This window comes from Sipha flava, unplaced genomic scaffold, assembly GCF_003268045.1.
Source record: "Sipha flava isolate LNK unplaced genomic scaffold, YSA_version1 2_pilon_pilon, whole genome shotgun sequence".
Taxonomy (NCBI): Eukaryota; Metazoa; Arthropoda; class Insecta; order Hemiptera; family Aphididae; genus Sipha; species Sipha flava.
In genome coordinates, this window is record NW_020272972.1 from 1 (window position 1) to 23,520 (window position 23,520).

General features: G+C 24.9%; 4 protein-coding genes and 1 pseudogene across 5 annotated transcripts; 4 read left to right on the plus strand and 1 right to left on the minus strand.

Moving 5' to 3' along the window:
• The first annotated feature begins 6 nt into the window (after positions 1–6).
• LOC112686130 lies at positions 7–811 on the plus strand (annotated as a pseudogene).
• Positions 812–1,278: 467 nt separating this feature from the next.
• On the minus strand, positions 1,279–3,210 carry LOC112686099 (transmembrane protein 50A). The gene is made up of 4 exons (XM_025558233.1): positions 2,956–3,210; positions 2,773–2,879; positions 1,503–1,666; positions 1,279–1,439 (listed from the first exon to the last, which is right to left on the minus strand). The coding sequence occupies exons 1-4, from the start codon at positions 3,058–3,060 to the stop codon at positions 1,330–1,332; spliced, it is 486 nt and encodes a 161-aa protein (XP_025414018.1). The 5' UTR covers positions 3,061–3,210; the 3' UTR covers positions 1,279–1,329.
• Positions 3,211–3,699: 489 nt separating this feature from the next.
• Positions 3,700–6,762, plus strand: LOC112686122 (RNA exonuclease 1 homolog). The gene has a single exon (XM_025558270.1). It carries the CDS (start codon positions 3,831–3,833, stop codon positions 6,339–6,341), a length of 2,511 nt encoding a protein of 836 aa, XP_025414055.1. The 5' UTR covers positions 3,700–3,830; the 3' UTR covers positions 6,342–6,762.
• Positions 6,763–9,223: 2,461 nt separating this feature from the next.
• Positions 9,224–12,539, plus strand: LOC112686072 (programmed cell death protein 2). Of its 2 annotated transcripts, none has more exons than XM_025558193.1 (6): positions 9,224–9,730; positions 10,733–10,824; positions 10,907–11,049; positions 11,959–12,073; positions 12,154–12,283; positions 12,323–12,415. In XM_025558193.1, exons 1-5 carry the CDS (start codon positions 9,335–9,337, stop codon positions 12,269–12,271), a joined length of 864 nt encoding a protein of 287 aa, XP_025413978.1. In that variant the 5' UTR covers positions 9,224–9,334; the 3' UTR covers positions 12,272–12,283; positions 12,323–12,415. The 2 variants fall into 2 exon arrangements, with proteins under 2 accessions (XP_025413978.1, XP_025413977.1); XM_025558192.1 differs by having other exon boundaries at positions 9,225–9,730; positions 12,154–12,262; positions 12,323–12,539.
• A 2,199-nt stretch (positions 12,540–14,738) lies between these two features.
• On the plus strand, positions 14,739–23,039 carry LOC112686084 (hypoxia up-regulated protein 1). Its single transcript, XM_025558208.1, has 16 exons — positions 14,739–15,038; positions 15,112–15,275; positions 15,346–15,614; positions 15,771–15,973; positions 17,006–17,186; positions 17,266–17,452; positions 17,533–17,682; positions 18,215–18,418; positions 18,492–18,915; positions 18,986–19,253; positions 19,322–19,487; positions 19,561–19,824; positions 20,382–20,489; positions 20,561–20,627; positions 20,743–20,937; positions 22,818–23,039. Exons 2-16 carry the CDS (start codon positions 15,138–15,140, stop codon positions 22,847–22,849), a joined length of 2,856 nt encoding a protein of 951 aa, XP_025413993.1. The 5' UTR covers positions 14,739–15,038; positions 15,112–15,137; the 3' UTR covers positions 22,850–23,039.
• Positions 23,040–23,520: the final 481 nt, after the last annotated feature.

Here is a 23,520-nt window from a genome sequence, read left to right on the forward strand (position 1 = left end):
TTACAAGGAAGCTATTCAGTTGATGTACACTGATACAGGTATATTATTATTATTATTATTATTATTTATATATTATTTTTAGATTCGTTGGTATACTACATTCATACAGAAGATTTCTATAAAGACCTCAAGGAGAATCCGATGTTGCTCGATCGTATGGATACAGCCAACCTACCTAGATCATCCATACTATATCTCAGAACGGAAAAAAGTTCCTGGACTGTTTTCAGATGAGACTGACGGGGAAACAATGACGGAGTTTTGTGCGTTGAGAGCTAAATCCTATGCTTTTAAAATCAAAGGGAAAGAAAAAATTAAGGCGAAAGGTATAAGAGAACATGTAGTCAAAAACCATATAACTTTCGAGGATCACCGACGGTGTTTGTTTGAAGATATAACGCTTAATACATATAGAGAGAATGTATCAATCAGGTCATTCAATCACCAGCTGCAAACAATTAAAACCAAAAAGCTTACATACAACTCTCATGATGATAAGAGATATGTATTGGATGATCATATACACACATTACCACATGGACACTACAAAATTGAGTATTTTTAATAAGACTTGTTTAGTTATGTAACATTCAACTAATAATAATATTAACGTTACAGTGCGATGATGGAAATTGATTCAACCTTATGAAAAATGCTCAATCTTGATTATATTTGTAAAATGTTAATATTATAATCTTGTACAAAATTATTATAATATTTGTTAAAGAAAATGTATGAAAGTGTATATAATTATGTACAAAATTCATCAAATATTGTACATCATTGCATCTATCTGATCTGTCAGGAGATTATTAAAAAAAACTTAAAATTATTATTTATTGTTATTTTATTATTATTTCATTGATTTTTAATTGTTAATTTTTCAAACTATGTATATAATTAATTTATGTATGTATTATAAAAAAATTGATTGAGAAAATAACCATATAAAATAAAAAATTTTAATTAAATATTCTTATAAATAACATATTTAAAAAAAAAAAAACGAGCTATTGAATTATTAATTTGATAACCCATTAATAAAAACTGTCACTTGGTGCGTTAGACAGGCAACAATCATTTTTTACACTCATGACAATTATTAAATTATATGTAAATAATAGATATTAGTAATGATCTGGTTTAATAAAAAATATATTTACAATATGATCTTAAATGTATATAACATAGGTTTTTTTTATTAAGACTTTTTAAATTATTATTTTTGATAATTAAAGGGAACTCAAAAACTATAACTATCATAGTAATTTGTAATAATAAATTTAAAATAAAAAAAAGGGCATTTAAATCCTTAAATTACATTATTTTTTACCATTGGTCTTCTACACGTCCAAATTTGTAAATCAAAGAAGCAGCAAATATAAAAGCATTTTGAAAGAACAATTCAAGTCCAACAGTCATATTTGGTTTGGATGAACCTAGAAGTTAAAATTATTTATTTGAGGTTATACATTTTTTTTAACTTTAACTTTTTGTTATACCTTTAGCTGCGACAAAATCAGCAAAAAATATCCAACATGCAGCTATTAAAGCAGCGAATCCCAGCACAAAACCCATAAATAGCCAGCTTCGTGCTCCTCTAGGTCCAAACCATCCTCCAGAGTAGGCTTCTCCTCGAATTTGAGAATTAGATACTACATTAATCCTAAATGCATATAAATATCAATAACATTAAATTAATAAGAGTATTTTCATATAGGTCCTAAGTTTAGTGGAATGTAATAAATCGAATAAGATAAAAGATAATCATTAAATATTGATTGTATTTTATATTAGTTGAAAAATCAAATCAATTTTGAATATTTGTAGATTAAGAAAGGATTTATCTTATACTCAGTTAAAGTAGTTAATTGAATAATAAGATACCTTTGTCAAGTATTTAATATTTATAATAAATATTTGATAACAAATACGTTCGCTGCTCAAGACGTAATTTTATTTAGTCCTATATGCGAATGACGCCTAAAGCATCATTTTTACAAATATTTTAATTGGTTTAGGATTATGTATAAATCTTTTTTTTTATTCATTAGCTTAGTTCAGTATATAATACTAAATATGTATGTGAAACTTGTACCTCAAATTTTCTATTTTTATCATTCAGTAACACTAATGATAATAATAAGTATCGTAAAAAATAAAAAAAATAAATGTAAATTTGACCAGCTCTTGGGTATGAGTATATACAATTGAAACATGGTGAATGTATTAAAAGTAAATTTTTTCATATATTCCTTATAAGTATGAATGAAGTACATATCACAAATGAACAAGATTATTATTTGTCGTTTTCACATAAAGCGATTTATCGAAATGAACTAATAAACTTGTCTCATTTTGTAATTTTGTGTAAATGACAACAATTTATTCAAGAATGAAATAGATTACCTTTAAGTGAATAAATTAAAATTGTTCACTTGGGTGAATTATTCAATTGAATTAGGTAGCTTGCAAACAACACGTGTCTTATTTAAAATTATAGTTTTTAGAAAAAATGGAAGTTTTAAAAATAACATACAATTGATCAAAAACAAAGAGTACTTTAAAAATTAAACTATTCATTAGACTTTATATGCATAATGTTTTTAAAATAATATGTATTATTTTTATATTTTTAATTTTTGATACCCTATACAATACTAATAGTCTATAAGATTATAGTAAAAAAGCAATTATAATTTATTGCAATTTAATGAATGACTAGTTTATTAAATAAAATAATAAAATTAGTTGTTGCAAATTTACACTTACATAAACAATGAAAATGTTCCAACTAATCCACATATGTGATATGTACCAGGTACTTGATTAGAGTTTACTGTCATAGCATCAATTATTAACCACCAACCAACAGCAAACTGTAAAACAATAAATACGTCAACTTAATAAAACCTTTAAATTGCTTTTAAGTAATAATCAATATATTTTACAAACCAGAAGGCCCGATATCATGCCAGATATAACATTTCTTTTTTCACTACCTCCTTCAAACCATAAACAGTTTCCCCAATTTACATTATCCAAACAATCCATTGGCATGATTTTTTTATAATAAAGTTAAACTAAAACACCGAAATAATATGGATATGATTTTGCAAATTAAATTAGGAACTAACTAGTAACTTTAAAATGTTAAAAAAAAAAATACGACTCACAACTGACTGATACAATAAGATAATTATTACGATAGTTTGGAACACTTGAGTTATCAAAAATAATGATCTTCATACCATAGTTTATACTGTTTATACTACAGATAAAAATATGTTTATACCGCACAAGGTTTATAGATAATATAATTTTATCTATAAACTTTGCATACCACGGAATAGATTAAATTTAATCTATTCTGTGTTCATTCCGTGGATATAGATAATAAATATAGATATATAAAAATACTATTTTTTTATAAATCTGTGGATATTATATTTAGCCGTGATTTTCATACCACAGAGTATTCTATGGAGTTATATTACTCTATATATATATGATTCATACATATGATCACAGATCAATAAATATGATACAAACTTCAATGTCACTACTGAACAAAAACAACCATGGTCTTGGATATATCTTTGTGATAATAATACTGATAAAAGTTGAAAAATAAACACATGATTACTATCAACAAAAAAATAGTAATGTATGGTTCAAAATTTTAGAGAAAATTACCATAATAACATCAATATTAAATTTAATTATTTTTTATATTTTGTTCACCTATTTTATAATAAAATATTATATTTCTTAATATTATTTTGGGTGTTTTATTTTTGCTTTTTCTTCATTTTAATAAGATTGTCAAAATGTTGCCTTCTAAAGGTTATTTTAAGGCTCTCGAATGTCCCTATTTTACTGAATCATTTTGTGATCGACCATATTGTCACTTTAAGCATAGTAAACAAGACTTTTTATCCGACTCAAACTGTCAAATTGCTGCTAAAATGGATAACAACTGTGTCGTCATTTTACCAGATAACTCAAAGTTGCCTGAAGAACCAAAATTAAAACCAAAGGTAAAGTCTAAAATTATTGAGTATGTACCTCAATATATTAAATCTATGAATTTAGAATCAAGCGAAAATTCATGCATTTATGTTTCGTCCGCTGAAATATGTAAAAATGAAACTCCTATCCTCGAATATATACCTTCAAGTGTTAATGAAACCAATTTAGATTTTGAACTAGAAACATTAAATGATAATAATAAAATATTAAAAGAAAAAGAGCCAACAGAACCAATTAATTACTCTGAGAGTCTTACAACAACTTATAATATAAGTAAGCAAAATTCAGATCTTTCTGAATATGTCCCTACTGTTATTGAAAAACCTAAAGATGTTAAAACAAGTAAACATAAAGATAGCCATCACCGTGAACATAGGTCATCATCAAAACGTAAACATGAATCATCGAGAAAGTCTTCAGGAAGTTCCTCAAAATCTTCAAACAAATCTAAAAAATCCAAAAAAGATAAATCTCCAGAACCGAAAAAAGATAAAAGTAAACGAGATCATGAAAAAAAACATGAGAAAAAAATTCAAAACATTAGGTGTACAAAACTTGATACTTTGACTCCTTCTAATTCCTATGCGCCAAAGTCATTAAGAGAAGCAGTAATGGAAAAAGTGAACAAAAAATTAGTTGAAATAGATGCCGTAAAAACTGATTTGAGCTGTTCAAGTGATGAAGGGAAAGGTCTATCTACTACATCAATTGAATCAGATTTAATTGAATATTCTAGTTCAGAAGATTCTAATAGTGAGCAGAAACCATGTAATGTTGTAGAAGCCAAATTGAAAAAACGAATATCTCATATTTCTCCTTCTAGTATATTTGCCAAAATAAATGTAAGAACTGTTGTAAGACCTAGAAGTTCAAAATCACTTCATGAACTGGTTGCTAGCCGAGTGCAATCTATTCAAAATAATGATTCTAGACTTCCAAAAAAAACTGAAATTAGTTTTCATAATGATCCTACTCTACCTTTGTTAAAAGCAAAAACTCGTGTTGCGCATCAGCCAAAAATTGAACCAGTAACTTCAAAACCTCTAACTCCAAATAGTTCAAAAGTGAATAATAAAGAAATTACTGCAGATATAAAATTGTGTTTAAGAATAAAATCATTTAAAAGCAGTAATAATATGCCAAATCCTTTGCGTCAAAGTTGTTTAGAGAAACTTTTTACTGCATTTATGAATCACTATTCATCTGAAGAAGCAATTGATAAGGCACATACGACTGAAGAAGAAGTTCATAGTAAAGCAAAATCATCAGGAATTTATAAAAATCTTATAGTACAATCTTTGATGAAAGCCAATAAAGCACCTGAACTACAAGTTAAAAGTAATCCTTATTACCCTTCGCACATGTATGGTGTTTGCTTGTATGATTTACTAAAAAAGTATATTCTTTCAAAAGACGAATTGGAAAAGAATGGTTATCCCCTGATGGGTGATAATAACCTAGCTTATATTTCAAAAAATGCATATTATTACTGTCCACTTTCTAAAAAACGTAATGGTGATAAATTTATTTGTATGAATTGTAAAAGTGAATTTGAAATCAATAAACGTGGTATGCCTATTGTAACATTATCAAAATGTATTTATCATTCTGGCAAATTAAAATATGAAAGATCAAAAAATGAAAAATTTTGGTTATGCTGCTACAAGAGACAACATGAATCTGGTTGCGAATCAAGTATGTTCCATGTACCTGATAAATTGGATGATGATGCTTTAGAGAATTTTGTTGTAATAGAAAACATAAAATCTCATAAAAATATTGAGGACCCAAATTTTTATGCTCTAGATTGTGAAATGGTCAATACTACTGTTGGTATTGAAATTGTTCGAGTCACTGTCATTAATCATGAAGGAAAAGAAGTTTATGAATCTAAAGTAAAACCCTCTAATCCTATTCTTGATTACAAATCTAAATATAGTGGAATAACTGAAGAATCTTTAAAATACTGTTCAAAAAGATTGTTTGATGTTCAACTAGATTTAATGAAAATATTTGATAAAGAATCAATTTTGATTGGTCATAGTTTAGACAGTGATTTAAAAGCTTTAAAAATGGTACATTATAATGTGGTCGATACCAGCACTATTTATCCTCATAAATATGGTCCACCGTATAAGTGGGGTTTGAAGTTTTTATGTGAACAGCATCTCCAAAGAATCATTCAAAGTGAAGAAGGCCATGACAGTAAAGAAGATGCTTTAGCTTCCCTAGACTTAGTTTGGAAGAAACTAAAAGAAGATGTGAAGAAATTTAAACCTGTTAACATAATAAGTATTGATAAAAGATAGTAAATTTAATTTAATGAAAATATTTCTTATGCATTTGACAGTAAATGTGAACAGGCACATAATTAAAGAAAGGGGAAGACAAGAGTGACTGTTCTCCAAAATATTGTATACCTGTCTATAAATCTTAATATATAATTAAAATTTTTATAAAGTGCTCTCCAACTGCAAGATTTATAGAAAACAAAAAGTATTTTTACCTAAAATATAAGAAAATTGTATTCAAAATTATTTCTTATTGTAAAAGGTTCTAGTTTTAAACTGAGAGAATAACATTTCTTTTTACCATCACTACCACCAATTAAATTCTGTCAATGGGCTTGATTGTAGCTCTAAACTTAATATGATCTCAATTTAATTTAATTCTAAATTTAAATGTATAATACATTAGATCTGGTGGGTTTATTGTAATTTGATAAAAAAATGTTTGATTAACTAACATTTTAAACATTATATAAATAATTAATAGCTTACTATAATTTATTTTGAATATTTAATATCCATTGGCGGCACCCGGGACGGGCCAGATAGGGCCATGACCCTACCTGAAAATGCCTGAATCTACCAGTGGCCCCACCACCGACCTAACCTTAGACATAATAATATAGTCATTTTTCATAAGCAGAAAATATTAAATACTGGTATTTGTATTTTGTTCACTGTATGTAATTTAACAATATAAAGTAAAAGTTTGTTTACTTAAGTTTAAGCATCATATCTAATGAAAAACATGAAGCTAAGTCACTAGATATTGATGAAATAATAAATAAGTTTGCAGTTTGCACATAGCAATTGTAGAATTATTTTAAAGTAGTTTTCTTATATTGTTGAATTCGTTTATAGTTTTTAAATATAGTAATTAGCTTTCATTTTAAATGCTTTTTTTTTTTATTATTTATTTATTTTTTTTTTTTTAAATCTTATTAATGATCCTACCTAATTGTTGGCCTCCCATTGGCCCTACTTAGCAAAAAATCCTGGCGCCGCCACTGTTAATATCTATTAATATTTTAATATTTCATATTATAATTAATACTTGATTTTTCAAAATATTTTTTTAATGTACAATAATTTTATATCAAAAATGTTATTTAAATAAGTATAGTTAATAAAAAATATTATAATAAGATATGTGTGGATTTACACATGCCATGATTAAAGACCAAATCTCAGACTAAGACAATTATTTTAATTTATTAATTTGAAATGTACCTAAGGTAAAAATAATACTTTTGAATAAATATTTCAATGATTTATTATAATATTATATTAAACTAAAACTTTTCCAAACTATGTACCTACTTAAATTAAAGTCATGGGAAAAATAATTGTATTTTTAATAATTGTTTTGAAAATAAAATACAATGTATTTCTTATAATTAATACTATTAATGTACTAAGTAAAAATAAATTAATAGTTAAACAATGTATACAAAAGTGTTTGTCTTGCCTAACAATAAATTGCTGAGATCTTTTGAATATTTTTCAATATTGAGGACCTTACTAGATAAGAGGAAAGTAAACTGTATATAGATAAATAGGTAAATAAAATTATAAAACTGTTGAATATATTATGAGAATATAGTTGACTTATTCTACCAATTTATATAAATTATTTTTTTCTAGTTCCATAGTATTTTCTGGAACAATTGATACTTTTTTTTAAAAATTTGTTTACCCAAAGGCCTCCAACGTTTATACTATTTTTTTATTATTATAATCTAAACCTTGCCCAAATTCTTCATTAATCATTATCCATGGTTTAGATCATGTACATAGTCAGGGTTGCATTATGTCCCGAAAAACCGGGATTGTCATCGTCATAATTTGTAATTTACGTATATAAATATGTAATATATTTTATTTCACAAAAATATTTTTTAAATATTATATAATATAAAAATTGGCACAATATGAAAATAATTTCCGGCCTTTAGGGGGGTAATATGGATGTTAGAACGAGCAATTGTAAATTCCGCCCAAAATGAATAGGTAAAAACAAGGTCTATGGTACATGTAAATTCCGCCCGAAAAAATATGCAGGTACAAAAATAAATTTGTAAATTTCGCCCGGAAAAATAAATATTTTTAAACTAAGCGTTCTGTGACTGTAATGTTCAAACGAACACGGAATAATCGTATCTCAGACGACAGTCGTCAATCATGTCATATCTTATCCACTTTGCCACATATTGTGGATCTAATAATTGGAAATATCAGATAGAAATATTTATTGTTATAATTATTACTATTTTTACGATTTTTAACAATTTTATATAATATACACTATAATATGTGCTAATTATTGACGTAATACTTGAAATATATATATTTATTTAAATGCCTACTTATAAATTATAATGATTAATCTATGTTATGCCCTCACTCTAAGAACATTCTTTTATAACATTTAAAAAAAGGCCTATGGGGATCTGATCCCCACCATGTATACGCCATCGATCCTCTTAATATATGAAAAGTATGTTACTCAAAAATGTGTTTGTTTTTTGACGGCCTTATAAATTTATGACAACCCTATATATAGTATATGATTTAAGATTCATACCATAGAGTAATATTACTTTATAATCCATACCTACTGACATTATTATCAAGCATAATGCATGGACACGGTTTAATGATATACAAGGTACTTGCATTACAGAATAGATTAATATTACCATTATTATTACAATATTATTGTTCTTTGATATTATTCTATGACTATTGTCATTGTTCTGTTCTTGCACGGAATCAATAAGAATTATATGTTATAGTTGATAATAAAATCAATTTTTTATTAAATAAATCCTTATCAACTATTTTAAAAGTGAGATAATAAAATTATTGTTATTATTTTCTGCATAGAATTACACATATTTTTGTTATCATATAAATGCATCATCGGTTGTATGTGTGCACGTGTTTTATTATCTCATAAAACCACCAAATTAATAGTTATTAATTAGAAAATATATTAAATTTCTTTTAAAATCATGTCATCAGTTATGCTGGGTACTATTAATAATAATGATTCCTCCGTTGAGCCGTTTAGTCTCACTAGCCGGTTTTTTCCATCTAAGGTAGGAGGCCAACCAGCGTGGTTAGATTTGAAGCAAATCCCAGAAGCAAGTGAATTGACGTGTTTGAAGTGTAATATTCCTTTAGTTTTCTTGTGTCAATTATATGCTCCAATTAATGAACCAGAATTCAATGGTACTTGTTTTCATCGAACATTATTTGTGTTCTATTGCCACGAATGCAAAGATGAAAGAACATACACGGTTTTCAGATCACAGCTTCCCAAACAAAATGATTACTATTCAGAAGAACCAGCAGAACCTGCTGATCCTAATATTGTACCAGATATGTGGGGAATCTCATTATGTAAAGTATGTATTTTTTTTTTAGTGTATTGTAAAATTTTAGTTTAAAATTTAGATACCTATGAATTTACTGTATAGGTTATAACATGATAAAGAACTATTTTAATAATTTTTTAATCCTAAATTTATTGCAAGTGTACTTAAGTCCTCAGAAAAGTATGTTGAAAATTAGATATGAAATTGATTATTGATAATCTATGAGTATTCCTAAATATTATTTTTTTTTTTAAATATAGGTAACTCGTTTTTTGTTTTTATTAAGTATAATAATTTATATGTAAATCTCACAACTTCATTTTTTTTTTTTTTTTGTAACATCTTTATATAAATTTAGTGAATTATTAACACAAATTCACCTAAGTTCTAAAATTAATTTGAATAATGTTTTTTCCAATTAATAAAATTGTTTTAACTGGAGTTCATTCAATAGTTATTAATTAATCTGTAAATTTTAGGGAGTGAAGTATCCTTGAAACAACCTATTAGAAATTGGCATGATTCATTCAGTACAGTGTTTATTTGTTTTGAGTAGGCAGACCTGCTCTACAAAAAACTGGCGGATTCTCCACAGAGAACTTAAGTGATAAAGCACATACTTGTTATGTATGTGAGTTTAATTTTTATCTAGAGCCTATGAGTTTGTTCCTTGCAGCAATTTTTTTATAATGGTGTTTATATGTTAGGGGTCAGTCTAGCGTGACACCTAGGTATGTAAGGTATACAGAATTCTCCAGTTCTATTCCTTGTAATTAAATTTTTAGTTTTTTGAGATTATATTTTTATTAAATTTTTAATTATTAAAATAATGTATAGAACTTTTGAAATACTTTATCTTCCATAAGAAGGGGTTTCTCAAAACACATTGTAAATCATAAATCATACATTTCTATGATCCAATACAATTTTAATTATAAGTATAATTATGATTTATTGAGTTGGTAATTTTTTAACAGTTTTCTTCATTGAAATTTCTATTGCATTATTTCATTGAGATATTATTATTTTTAGGTTTGCGGATGCAAGTCTGTGATGGAATTTCAATATAAGTATTGTAGTTTACATCATAAGAACATTGATTTAAATAAAGAATTAAAAGACAAGTAATGTATTAAATATTAATTTATCTATTGAATATTTATTATATAATTGTAGCATTATAAAAATATGTTTTAAATCTTTTAGGTTCATTGCAGTATTACCAGAATATATTATTAATGAAGACTGTGATGATTGTTCAGAAGATGGTTCATTTAATAGTGAAGATGATGATAGTGATGACAGTGACAATTTCAATGAAGGCATTATTCCTAAAGGCTCCCTTCATGGTAATGTATAGGGCTCAGAAGTTGTAGGAGCTAAAAAAGGCAAAATATGCATGAAAAAATGTTAAATATGCAAAAAAAATTTATTTAATATGTAAAAAAAATTTATTAAATATGAAAAAAAAAATGTACCAAGTATACAAAACAAATTTTCTTTTATATGTTTTTGTTAAATTCAAAGTTTTTTGGGTGATTTTTATAAACTGTAATTTTTCAATCTAAAAAAAAAAAAATAGAATAAGTTATTTGAAAAATTATATTTCTTTGTTATTATTCAATAACCATATAGATTATTGTAACTGTCATACCTGTAAACGTATTGCATCGAACAATCAAAACTTTTTTTATATTTTCCATATCAAACGAACAACAATTGTCTGAAAGTATATTTTTTTTAGCGTGAAAAACTTTCAATATCCGATGAAGTTATTTATGGTTTATGTAAAATTGTATATAATGTTAGCATTAATAATTTAAGGTACTTACCATATTGTTATTAGATTAATGATAATGTCAATAATATTTTATACTATTCACCTTAGTGCTATAAAGATAAATACACTCCGTTAAATTTATATTACGACAGTAAGGTATGATGACTAGTACGTCAAGTAATCGAAAATAAAATAAAAGAAAATTTCAAATTGTTTAAAAAATATTACACAGGCATAAAAATCTCATGAAAATTAAGAAATATATACTTTTTTCTAAAATTGCCAAAATATGCGAAAAAAATGCATTTTTTAATTTTTATATTTAAACTCGTTTTTGTATGGAACGGATTTCTAACTTAGTCTGCTATAAATTGAGAGTATACAGAGAATTATGCAACTTCTACAACTTCCGAGCTCTAGTAATATATATCTAAAAAATTGTTTGGCAGTATTTAATTCAATTATGTTATGCTTTTAGATATAAGTAATGTAGATGAAGCTTTATTAGAAATGGCTTATGGAGGTGACAAGGATGATGAATACTTTGAAAAGTTCAAAAAATCAATTTCTGCAGTTCCTGAACAAATAATTAGGTATTTTATAATTATTTTTATACAGTTGTAAAATTTAATTCATCATTGTAATTAACAAATAAAAATAAATTAACCATTAGGTATGACCGCTCTGGATTGCCATTATGGATTTGTACAAAACGCATTCCTAAATCACATGACATTCTACCTTGTCAAAATTGTGGCAAACAAAGAATTTTTGAATTTCAAGTGTGTTAAACCCATATAAATGTATATTAAATTGTTTATTTTTAATTTGTCTTGTTTTAGATAATGCCACAAATTTTGTACTATTTGAAATTGCCTGAATCTTCAAGGAAAGAATCATTCAACTTTGGTATTTTAGCTGTATATACTTGTCCTGAAAGTTGTGACAGTGGTCCAAAGTATAAGAAAGAATTTCTATGGGAACAAAGTGCATTATGATAAGATATATATTTATTTAGATAATAATATATATTACCAAAAGTAATTTTCATTGCAATTATATTATGTATTTTATTCAATATAATTAAATGATAAATTTACTTATTAAGTATTTAATTTTACATAAACTTTTTTTTTCTATCTCAACTTAAAAGTTAAAGCAGTTAAATATGTTTAAAAATAAATTATAAACAAACTGGCACTGAACAAAAGACGAATTGGTTTTGTGTGTTTAAAATGAGTGGTTTCAATTTTTATTGTAAAATTATTTAAAATAATATAAGTGAATTCAATGTTTTGAATAATATCAACATGCTACTTTCATGCAAAATTAAAATAAAATGACTATATTAGTACATAAACCCTAATTTTAATTTTATGAAAGGTATACATTACTATTTATGCAATTTGTAGAATAAAAATATTTTTGAATTGTTATATTTTAACATTTATACATAGCTAGTTATCATTAACAAGTGAACATCATGATCTTCCAATAGGTTATTGTGCATTACAATTTTTTTTAATTTTTTTGTTGAATAGCGCATACATTTATTTATTTAATACATTATGAGTTAATTTTAATTGATCCATTGACATCTTGAGTGAAGATAGTAGTTAATATTAATTAATTTTAAGTTTATAATATTTAATATAATCATTGTTAAAATAACATAATATAAAAATGACTATGAAAATAACGAAAAATTATTGAAATATTATATCTCATAAGAATATTTATAATTTATACTTAATAATAATGTATAATGTATAAAAATAAGTGAGTATGATAAAGAATATAAAATATATCCTTTATCATACAAGTAAAGCAACAACCTTGTTTTTGATAAATTAAATTAATTTCAACATTTTAATATTCTGTAGAAACAAAATAAAATAAAAAAATATTTAATAATAATATTTATTATGATATTTGTGTATTGAATGGTATTATTCCTGCTAAAAAAGAAACAGAAAACATCTTGAATCATTTCTATACCAATCAACAAAATTCACCATAGAAATTACTACTTATTAGTCCATCTCCTTAAGTATATTTAGCAAAAGTAAATGATAAGTCTCTTGAATCAAGTTTTTATCCTTTGCAATATACTGAATAATTTGTATATGGTGATTTGGTAAATCATCTCTTAATGTATTCAATATATTATATATGTTATATATTTTTAATTTATTGTTATTTTACAAAATTGAAAAAACAATTAAAAAATTTTTTTTTCATACATAAATGTTCGATTTTTATTTTAATATCAAATATGACATGTCTGGTGTTTAAATGTTTTGTATTATACCTTTCAATACCAGACGTCAATAATTGTAGTATAATATATCACAACATTTTTACAAACATAAAAGGGATGGTGAAAAACTTGTGATTAAGAACATCAAAATATATCAGATGATTTTGATGCAATGAAAAAAAGTAAGAAAAATGTATTTCTTAAAAGCCAATGAAGTACTATATATTAATTTAAAAATAAAAATGGTTCTTTACTTTTTTTAACATTTTTGTTAAATATATTAGAGTGATACAAGAAAACTACAATTAATAATTAATTATAATATTTGATATGAAAATTGAAAAATTTTTTTTCAAGATTAAAATATTCCAATTGCATACCAAAACATTTTTATTAACTATTAAAATATTTAAAAATAAAAAATTTTAATGTTTGTATTAGTTCTAAATATTTTGTACTATATTTATGGTGACAACTTTTTTTTATAGGTCATTTAAATGTTGTAAATATCTATAGTATTATACTTTTGTTTTGTAGTACAAATATCCAATAAAAAAGGACATTAATGTGAATTTCTTTAATTTTATATCCTTATATATATTAAATTTGATTTGGGTCTTAAATTACTAATTAACATTATTAAGAATTTTTCAAAATATTGATAATGTATCAATTATTCTGTTCAACAAATTTTCGATGCAAAATGTTTTAAAGCAGAAAAAATATTGTGTTGTGTTTATGAATTTTTTGGCAATAGATTATGGAAATTGTAGATTTTAAAAATATTTATATTTTATTCAATTAAAAATAAAATTTACCACAAATTATATTAAAAATATATCTACTTAGAAATAATAAATCGATAAATCAAATTAAATTTAAAAAAAAGGAAATTTTAAGAACACAAAATATGTTAGGGGATTGACCAATACGTGTCAAGACTGTTGACCAATCAGAAACCGCCAAATCGGCGATTATGTTTTTTCTTTTTATCCGTGTCTTGTAGGTACTATGTTTCTATCTACTATGTATATACGTAACGTATTTAATAGTTATTCCTTAGTTAAATTTTATCCATAATTCAGGGGATAAATAATTTAATAAATACCCACTAGTTATTGAATTTGTTCCTTGTGTAACTTTTTTTTTACTTTACATTAAAATATTGCCAAAAACTCGCTATTGATAATAGTATCAAATATGATTCTATCTAAAGTACCCGGTGGATTTTTCTTATTTTCGTTGTAAGCTTAAGCAACTTTGAAGTACTGGGGGAAATTAATAAATTATTTTTATAGGTAAGTAAAAGTAATTTTGTTCTTTTTCTTAAAATGTTCTTATAAACTTGGTACTTTACCAAATTGATTTTAGTTTGGAAAGCTTTTATATTCTTCAAAATGGATATTCCACTTTGGAAATCTATCATACCACTTACAACATTTTTAGTTTTTTGTTTACAAATAACTAATATACATAGTTTAGCTGTAATGAGTGTTGATATTGGTTCAGAATGGATGAAAGTAGCAATAGTTTCAGTAAGTATATAATACAAGTATATTGTATTATTATGATACAGTTTTGTTTTATCGAGTTCATTACTTATAGCCTGGTGTTCCAATGGAAATTGCTCTTAATAAAGAATCAAAAAGAAAAACACCAACTGCTATAGCATTCCGTAATGGTGAACGAACTTTTGGGGAAGATGCATTAACTGTTGGTGTTCGTTTTCCATCAAATTGTTACATTTACTTTCTAGATTTGCTTGGCAAAAAAATTGACAACCCTATTGTAGATCTATATAGAAAACGTTTTCCTTATTACAACATTATTCCTGATCCAAAACGGAATACGGTGCTTTTTAAGCATAGTGAATCGTAAGTTTAAACTATGTAATTACAGTAGAAGGATAAAATGTCAATATAAAATTTTATAAAGGAAACCAATACTTCATAATGTAAAATTATTCCTTTTTACATAATTACTCTTGGTTTTTCTAAAAGTTATCTAAAGATTAACAAATAAATTTGTAGGGAACAATTTTCACCTGAAGAATTAGTAGCGATGATGTTGGAAAAAGCAAGAGAATTTGCTGAGGATAGTGCTGGACAAGCTATAAACGAAGTAGTAATTTCTGTTCCTGGTTATTTTGGTCAAGCTGAGCGATCTGCAATTCTTAAAGCTGCAGAAATAGCTGGAATCAAAGTATTACAACTAATCAACAGTTATACTGCAGGTGAAAAATTGCATACTCAATATCTATTAGTTTAAAACCAATTAAAAAAATTATTTATTAATTAATATAACTCCTAATAAATTGTTCAACAAAAAATAATATTTAACAATATTTATTATAAATAAAATATAATTTTGGTAAGATTGTTCTACAAGGAAATTGTATTGTGAACATTTATTGATTTAAATTATTAATACCTTTATATTTTGGCTTACAGCAACATTTTATAATTGGGGTGATTAATTAAATTATAAAATTTAAAATTAAAAAACTATATTCTTAACATTTTTTTAATTTAATTTAATTGATATTTTAATTAATTAATTTTTTTATATTATATAAGTAAGACTGAAGTTATTTAACTTTAAAGCATTAAAATTGATAACTTTATTACAGTAAAAAATAATAAAAATTGCAATAAACTTAATTTTCAAAAATCACTATTTAAAAAAAAAAAACAAATATTTTTTATTATGACAATCATATTGTGAGTTCTTATATCAAATATTTCAAAATAAAAATTCATATTAATTCTGGAATAATGATTTTAGTTTGGTATTCCAGGAGCTTGCACAAAATTATTAACAATTAAAAATGATAACGCTGTATGATAAATGATTTCTTTAAGTTCTCGAACTTGAAAAATCTGTGATTTGAGGACAAGATTTTCAACTTACTCATCGTCTTATAACATAATATTTTCACCACTGCCATTGCAATCGGCAAAGTCCCAAATAATTATAAATCATTATTTATTATTATTAAAAAAAAAAAAAATCCTGTGAATAATATTTAAAAGTATATAAAATTGTATTACAAATGAAAAAAATTTAATTAATTGCAATCAAATTGAAAAAATGCTAAAAATTGGATATGTATGGAAATGTTTGGATTTTAATTCATACTTTCATACAATTAATTTATAAACTACTTAGCAATAAATCCAAATAATAGAAAAAAATTTGCAAATACAAAAACTTCCAAAGCCTAGTTATAAGTAATAATTATTAAATTTAATATATTCATTTTCAGCTGCATTAAATTATGGTATATTTCGTACAAAAAGTTTTAATGAAACTTCTCCTATGTACATGATGTTTTATGACATGGGAGCATATGGTACTCAAGCATCAGTTGTCTCATATCAGCTAGTAAAATCTAAGGATAGAATAGCTCCAGAACTTCAACCGCAACTGGCTGTATTAGGAGTAGGGTTCGTATATAAATTTTAATCTTCACTAAAATTATATATATATATTATAATTGTCTTATATACTTAAATATTTTATTAGCTATGAACGCAATTTGGGTGGTCTGGAAATACAGTTGCGTCTCAGAGATTACTTAGCAGCTAAGTTTAATGAACTAAAATTGACATCAAATGATGTTACTAAAAATTCTCGATCAATGGCAAAATTATTCAAAGAAGCAGGCCGGTTAAAGAATGTATTAAGTGCCAACACTGATCATTTTGCTCAAGTAACTACATTGAGATAACCAAATAAATTATATTTTAATATATAACTTAACTAATAATTAATATTTATGCTGAATTTTAGGTAGAAGGTTTGATTGATGAAAAAGATATGCGCATACGAGTTACCCGGGAAGAATTAGAAGAATTATGTAAAGATTTATTTGATAAAGTAGTACTTCCAGCTCAAAGAGCTTTAGAAGCTTCTGGACTTACCATTGAACTCATTGATCAAGTATGATTTTTTTTTTATGGAACAAATAAAACTATTTTTCTTCTTTACCTACTCCTTCCTCTAATTTTTTTTTTCCTATATTAACCCTTAACCTATTCCTTGATATAATCTTATTTATTGTTTACTTTATAATCTTTCCATCACCTTTGCTTTTAATATAGGTACCAGAATCATACTAACTGGTCGCTTATCTTTCTCTTTACTCTAACCCTTGTCATACTTTTTCTGGTACTACTATCTGCTGCTATTGATTTTTTTTTTTTTTTATCTTATTAACGTCATTCTACTTTTTCTTTATTCTTATTAAGTCAAACAAACTTAATTTTCATGTAATTTATTTCTTCCTTTTCCAGTAATCTCTAGTAAAAATTGATATTCTATTATATAACTTATATTTTTCTATGAGGTGTTGCACAGTGGGCGACTTCCCATTTAAGTCTTAAAAATCATCAAATTTTCCTATTTCAATATACATGTAAATACAGATTGTAAATAAAAAACATATTTGTTCAAAAAGAAACTAATATTTTAGGTAATGTTAGCTGGTGCTGGTACTAGAGTTCCTCGAGTTCAAGACCGCTTGGTTAAAGATTTAAAAAGTAGTCAACCACTAGGTCGATCATTGAATACGGATGAAGCTGCAGCTTTAGGCGCTGCATATAAAGCTGCAGATCTGAGTAATGGATTTAAAGTAAAACCATTTATTACTAAAGATGCCACATTATTCCCTATACAGGTTAACTATTTTATTTTGTGTAATTTGTATTCTGAACTTTATTTACTAATTTTTACTAATTTAACATTTTTAGGTTACATTTGATAAAGAAATTGTAGATGAAAATAAACCAACAAAACAAGTGAAGCGTATTCTATTTGGTCACATGAATCCATATCCACAACGCAAAATAATAACATTTAATAAGCATCAACAAGATTTTGATTTTACTGTTGGTTATGCTGAACTTAATCATTTAGATGAAAATGAAATGAAATGCTTAGGATCATTATCATTAAGCAATATAAAATTAAATGGTGTGAAAGATGCTTATTCCAAACATAAAGGCCAAGATGGTATAGATACCAAAGGAATAAAAGCACACTTTGCAATGGATGATAGTGGTTTATTAATTTTACAAAACGTAGAACTATTAATTGAAAAAACTGTTACCGGTGATCCAGAAGAAGAATCCACTTTATCAAAAATTGGAAATACTATTAGCAATTTGTTTAAAGGTATTTAATAGTAATTTAAATAAATTAATGAAATTAATATTTTTAAAATTTTAAAATTCTAACATTTTAGGTCCTGAAGAAGTATTAAAAGAAGAAAAACCAGTACATGAAACTCCAGAAGAAGATCCTATTCCTCAATATACTAACAGTACATTAAACAGTACTGATACACTTGATAAAGTTAATAGTACTGAACAAGTGAAATTAAATGATACAGCATCTGTAGCTGAGAAGAAAAGTTTAAAAGTCATTACTGTTAAAGAAACTATTAATGTTAACCACGATTATTTATTTGTGTTACCTGTTCAAGGTGATGACTTTCAGGCTTCAATTAAGAAGTAAGATTCTCATAGATAAATAAATAATTTTATTATTTAAGTTGACGTTTCTTCTTATTCTTATTTAGAATAAAAGAACTTAAAGAAATTGATTTAGCAAAGTCTCGAAAAGAAACAGCATTAAATAATTTAGAAACTGCCATTCTTGAAACTCGTGAAAAATTAGACCAATCAGATTATGCTGATTCTGCTACTGATGTAGAAACTCAATCAATTTTAGATAAATGTACAGAGGTACCTTTTTTTTTTTAGATTTTTATAAGTGATGTAGCTTTTATATTTATGTTTAAATTAATTTAATTTTAAGATATCAAATTGGTTGGAAGATGATGGTTTTGATTCTGAAGCTGAAGTATTAGACTCAAAATTTAATGATTTAAAGAAAATAGTAATGCCAGTCTGGGAAAGAACTTTTGAGCACTTAGAAAGGCCCTCAAGGCTAGAAGCATTGAACAATGCATTAAACAATAGCAATTCCTTTTTAGAAAAAATGAAAAATACTACATTAGAAGATACTCCATTCACACAAGTAGAAATAGATACACTTGATAAACTGATATCAGAAATTACTGTAAGTGCTATATATATATATATATATATATATATATATATATATATATGTAATATATTTATATTTATAAGATTTAAATAGTTACAAGAAAAGATAGAACAAGGAACGAATATGTAAGAGGTAGTATTGGTGTAGCGTTGATAGTGTCAAGACTTGAGAAAAGACTGAGATGGTTTGGGTATGTGATTAGGCGAATGAAAAAAAAAGCAGTAGGAGTGATTATGAAAATTAATGTTGAAAGGAGAAGAGGAAGAATAAAACCAAAACCTAGATGGTTGGATATACAATATGAAAATTATATGAAGGCTGTTAGTGTGTGCCTTGGGGATGAAGAAAATCGAGACTAATGGAGGTTTAAGACAATGGTGAACAATCCAAAATAGTTGGGAGAAAAAGAAGAATTTTTAAAAAATACAATATAAGTTTTTGCCTTTTTTTTTTAATAAATAATTTATGTAGTTAATGATATTTTATTATTATTTTATGAATATTATTTCCAAAGCAATTGATTTTTTATTTTTAATTTAAGATATATATAATTCTTATTTGATTTATAGACCTGGAGAGATAACCAAGTACAAGAACAAGAAAAGCTCCCGAAGAATATTGACCCCGTGTTAACTGTACAAACTATTTCAATAAAGCATTCATCAATAGAACGCGAAGTATTCATTGAAAAATTTAAGAAAATAATTATAAAAATAGTTTAAATCATAATTTATTAATTTTTTTTTAGATGAGATATTTAATGACAAAATTTACTTCTTGGAGACCAAAAAAGAAAGAAGAACCTAAAACTAAAGGTAATTAGTGTTAAATTAAATTGTTTGTAGTGATTTCTTGTTCTTGTTATATTAAAGAGTGAATGCTTTTGTGTTTTTATAACTAACTAAAATCTATAAATTATTGTTCGTGAAGCACCAACATCACCTACAGATAATGAAAATGCTAATGTGCCAGAAGAACAAGACAATGAAACCATTGTTAAAACAGAATCACAAGATAACTTAGAAAAGTTTACTTTGGATGAACCTAGTAAAACTGTAGAAGATAATACTGATTCGGAAAATATAAAAAATGAAAAATCCCAACCTATTGAACCTACTAAAACCGGTGAGAATCTCAAGACAAATTTATGGATAGAGATGCACAATTATTTTTTTGTCAAATTTATCATAGTTGCTTTTGGCAACAGTATATACTTTTAGGAATATTTTGAAAATTACCTTAAATCTAAAAACAAATTTTAACATATATTTTACCATCAATGATTATTAATTTGATTAGTTTTGCTTATTTTAATGATCAAAAATGTGACTTAATTAAGCACGTTTTTTTTCTGAATCTAACACTAGGCTTTGAAATTAAATTAATAATTAATTCTTCCATATTTTTCGAGACATTTTTTCATAGATATAATATAATAATTTAATTATGACTTATTTCATGGACACAATTATAATTATAAATATTAATAATCCCAGATATTCCTTTATCATATTGAACAATTTTTAACATTAAAATAAAAAATAACTTATTTCGGTATTTTAGTAAATTCTTAGTTATACAATTAAAACATTTAAATTCTAAAATATTGAACTACTTATTTTTTATGTTTAGTTAAAATGTTTAATGTTTTTTTAAAACACTTGACTTTTAAAGAATATTGAAATTATATTTATTTTTAGCAAAAATGATTTTAATTTTAAGCTGTTTTTAATTGTTTTTTAGAAATAGTTTAGAAAAATATTTTTTGCTAAATTTATAAATTTTTGTATTTTACAAATTAATTTTTATACTCCATTCTAAAAGAAAATACACCCAGTGTTGATCAGTTTTGGTCCAGTATCACCTCCTCATAATAAACTGTCCAGACCTGTGAGAAAATATCACAATTTATCAGTAATATTTAGAAATAACTATGATGTTGCTTCTACGCGATAATGATCAGTGGAATGAGAATATAGAGGTCTGGTTTTTATCATTTGATATACATAGAACTAGTATTTTATCTTTTGGAATAAAGTAAAAAATCTGCATCATAATTTTATTTTATTTTTCTAATTTTGTGTAAAATACTGATGTATGTATTTTAATATATTAACTAATCATAATATAGTTCAAAGGCAAAATAAATTTAAACTACTACTAATTTTTATATTAGTTTAATCGCCAACTAATATTATTAATATACATATATTTTTTTGAATTTAAATCCAATTATTTTATTTCATTGATTTACTCTTTATCAATTCTATTCTATGAATAAAATTGTTATTTTCCATTAATATTTCTTATTTTTATAACATTGACATTAATTATATTCACAGTATTGATTAAGTACTGTACTAGTTAGAGTAAACTAGTATACTAACTAGCAGGGCTGTATTTAAGGAGTGATTTGGGAAGGCAGTAGGTCCCCCTGAAATATTTAAAGGAGCATGTTATACTATAAAATCATTTACATTATTTAATAGCGTACAAAATTGGTATGTATTTAAGAGTATTTTATTGAGATATAGATTAGGTTCGGTGTAAAATTGAGATTTATAGAGACGGAACATTTAAACGAAAGATACTAAATTATTTAAGGGTACTACCATCAGTCTTATAAAGACTAAAAAGTCTAAAAGTCTAATAAAAACAATTTTCTATAACTTTATTTATGTAATTATAATTCAGTTATTTTGGATTTGATATTAATTACAAAAATTGTGTAATAGTGTACTGAAGTAGAGAAAATGAATTGTGAGCGGTGTTTTAATGAATAGTTGGACATACTTATTTTCGGTCTTACATTTCTGAGAAGAGGGACAGAAAAATGTTTCTCCTGAATGGAGAAATCTTAAATATGACTGCTAACTAGTATACTATTTCATATCATTTATGTTCCTAATATTATATAACGATTGAAAACTCAATATTCTTTAGTAAAACTAAATTATTCATTATTTATTTTGTATAAGTAATTATAATTATTATTTTTGTTACAGATGAGAAAGAAAAATCACATTCAGAATTATAATTAAATAAAAATGTGTATAAATTGTTTATGTGATCACATGCTGTTGTGCATTCCAGGAAACTTGTCATCAAAGACTTAATGTTTATTATGTAAATTTTTTTGAAATTATTCTGGATGATTGTATTTTGTTGTATTTTGTTTTTCAACCACATTGTTCAAAGTAAATTAGAGGACACGTAAATAATGATTATTTAAAAATTGTGTTTGTTACAACTGGATAAAACGAAGAAAAATTATTATTAAATAATGGTTTTTAAATGATTACTGAGCGCACATTATTAATATTGAAAAAATACAAAACAAGGTACACCATATGCATTACTTTGTAAACAATTTCAATACTAATTATAATAATACATTAAAATTATTTAAAAAAATTATTCATGCTTATAAATTTAAAAAAAAAAAATCTGTTCTAGAGGACGTCAAGATATTGATAATCATTAAAAATTTATAAATTAATAATTTTCTTAACAATTTTTAAGAATTTAAATGTGTACCAGGAAATATTATCTATTTTATTTTTTATTTTTAGCTTAAAGATTTATCAATAATCACATTTAATAATAATTTAATAAAAAAAATAAAATATTTTATTTAATCTGAGTAATATTTTAATTTGAATTTAGTATAAGCATAATATTTTTTAAATACAATTATTATAATATTAT